Here is a 2,757-nt window from a genome sequence, read left to right as displayed (position 1 = left end):
ACTATTCTGGTTTTCATTAAAGGCGGTTTGTAAATTCCTATCTTAATTTAAGGGGAAACCACAACCACAATTCAAAACACAATTTTGTGCTCAAGTTACACAATAACTTTATCTAATTGGTAAAATGTGTTCTGATGCTGATCAAGATTTTGTTCATATAGGTGATTACAATCAGTAGAGAAATACAAAAACACAATTTTTTTTTTTTTTTTCTGTAGCGCAATTTGTAGTTTACACGGCCCTATGTTCTGTCCTCCTCTCTGCAGAGGGAACCATGGGAAAGACGTCTAGGCTCCGTCTCCGAGGACGACCAGGACCATGAGATCCTGTACCTGAAGGAGACCCACCTGGGCATCGAGCGCAAATGTTCCAGCATCACGGTCAGCTCTACATCCAGCTTGGAGGCCGAAGTAGATTTCACCGTCCTCACGGACCTGCATACGGGCATGGAGGAGTTTTCCAGGGGCATGACAGAGCTGGGGGAGAGGGATGTGTCACCTGATGTAGGTCTATGCTTTGGCATGGACTTCCTCCAGCAGCAGTGTCCCTCTGAACCCCCTCCTCCGCTGGTGTCCGCCCCTCTGTCCAGAGGAGCCAGCAGCAGCCCTCCTGCCAAACATATTCAGGCTGAAGAAGTCCGACCAGAAGTGAAACGGTCAGATGTGCAGGTAATTTTTTCATATTAAGTGTGTTTGTAGCTTCTCCTCCTTTAGTTTAATTTGTTCTTGCAAGGAAGAACAATGCTATTTTTAGGTACCTAAAATGTACTGTATGGGTGTGAACATGAATGTAACAACAAAATGGCCAGAAATTTAAAAAAATGTTTATACCTATGTCTCCATGTGTTTTTAACTAGAAGCACATGGGAAATACATAAAATAAGAGTGCAAGCAAGTGTTTTGCCAAAACCACACACACACACACAGACACACACACAGACACACACACACACACTCCTTACACCACCATATTCCCATCTCAGTGCCACCCAAGTTTCCAACAAAGTGTGATGACAGGCCAACAAAGTGAACTGTTGAGGAGTTCATGCAAGTTTTGTTTACAAGCCTGTGTGCAGTAGTCAGTGTGACCCTGAATGAAACATACAAAAATAGAGCAAGTCACAAGTTTTCCACTGTGGTTCACATAAAAGAAAAGAAATTGTGGTGTGATCACACCTCAATTTTGTCACACATTCTAATGTGTTTTTCTGTGTGTGCTTTATGATTTGAATTGTCAAAAAGATGTACAAGATGAAGTCCACAGCGTTAATTGAACGTTGAATATATATTGATGCTTCTGATGTGTTGAAATCAAGAAAAGAGCAGGCAAAGGACACCGTAAGGGCTGTAATCAAACGTGTTTTGAGTTGAATGCTCTTCATCGAGCAGCACTGAAGGGTAATGAAGAAAGACCCTTCATCTGTCCTCCTCTGTTTTGTCCTTTTATCTGTGTGTTACAGTACATTTCAGTCAGCAAAGAGCTTTACATCAATTCAATCTTGGTCTTTTAGTATGTGTAAAAACTAAAACTTGTTTCTTTGTTTTTTACTCACTTAAGCCTGTAGTGCCCAAAAAACCAAAGAGGTCAGTGCCGGTGTCGTCATCAGTGGACAGAGAGCAGTCGCACAGAGAAGCCAGTCGCGTCTCTGGCGTCACAGTGATGAGCAGGGAGGCCAGTGATGTCATGCCTACACCGACGGTGAGGAAGACGGACGTCAAGACTGAGACTCAGCCCAATGGGTCAGAGGTTACGACCACCATCCTGGAGTTCACAGATCAGGTTAGTTTCATATTTAAGTAAAACATATTGTAAAAAAAAAAAAAAAAAATAAGAACGAAAGTATTACTACCTACAAGTTACACAATAATTTGCCTGTGTTTCAGGATCACGGTATCACTGGCCTGAGTGAAGTTTCTTACTCTACAAGGCAGAGTGTTTCCCCTGTGAGTGCAAACAAAGGAACCTCTCCAATTTTAACTTGACCTGCAGCACACTCCTTCTTGCTCTCTTGGGTTTAAACCTACTTACTGTACAAAAAAACCCAAAGACCTGGATTTATGAATATGTGCCTGACTGGATGTTCTAAAATATGAAAAACATGATGATTTGTACATACACAGTACATGTGCGTTTACAGTATTTGCTAATCATCAGCTGTTTGCTTTCTCAGGTGCATATGAGCAGTCTTGCAAGAGAGGCGTCAGGGTCGCCCATCCTCGTTACTGAGAATGTTACCTCGGCAACCACTCACGTCACCAAAGTAAGGAAGCTCAACTTGAATTAACAAAGCGCACAATTTCATGTATAATTATGATAAAGTGGGTTTTGCAACATTAGGAGCTGCAGCTCATATCTTCTGTCTGAATACAGTTAGATGTGGGCTCTACTTCTGAAGGCTATAAAAAGAAAATCCATTGTGCGTTTCAGACGGTGAAAGGAGGATATTCAGAGACCAGGATCGAGAAGAGGATCATAATCACAGGAGACGATGATGTTGATCAGGAACAGGTGATCTGAAATGAACTGTGGATGAAAAGTCGAGTCAAAAGAACCCTGTGCTGTGCATGGTAGTTACTGGTTGTTAGCTTGGGGTGTTGTAGTTTTGGGAAATGTGTAGTTGCTAGGTCTGGGAGAATAAATGAGCTATGCAAATAAAATTAACCTTTATTTAGTTGGGCTTCAACTAACAAATACTGTCATTATCGATAATCTGGCGATTCTTTTTTTTAGATTTATTGTTAGTCTGTAAATTAAAAA

General features: G+C 41.5%; 1 protein-coding gene across 10 annotated transcripts in view; it reads left to right on the top strand.

The window, feature by feature from the left end:
* Window positions 1–2,757, top strand: part of si:dkey-178k16.1 (band 4.1-like protein 1) — a 39,028-nt gene that overhangs the window by 33,353 nt on the left and 2,918 nt on the right. For all 10 annotated transcript variants that reach the window (XM_032520795.1, XM_032520794.1, XM_032520790.1 and 7 more), the window contains 5 exons: window positions 267–668; window positions 1,558–1,779; window positions 1,884–1,943; window positions 2,171–2,260; window positions 2,428–2,508. In XM_032520795.1, coding sequence (XP_032376686.1) covers window positions 267–668; window positions 1,558–1,779; window positions 1,884–1,943; window positions 2,171–2,260; window positions 2,428–2,508 — 855 coding nt within the window. The remainder of the gene's footprint in view (window positions 1–266; window positions 669–1,557; window positions 1,780–1,883; window positions 1,944–2,170; window positions 2,261–2,427; window positions 2,509–2,757) is intronic.

This window comes from Etheostoma spectabile, chromosome 7 (assembly GCF_008692095.1).
Source record: "Etheostoma spectabile isolate EspeVRDwgs_2016 chromosome 7, UIUC_Espe_1.0, whole genome shotgun sequence".
NCBI classification, from domain to species: domain Eukaryota; kingdom Metazoa; phylum Chordata; class Actinopteri; order Perciformes; family Percidae; genus Etheostoma; species Etheostoma spectabile.
This window is presented reverse-complemented; position numbering and strand designations above follow the sequence as displayed.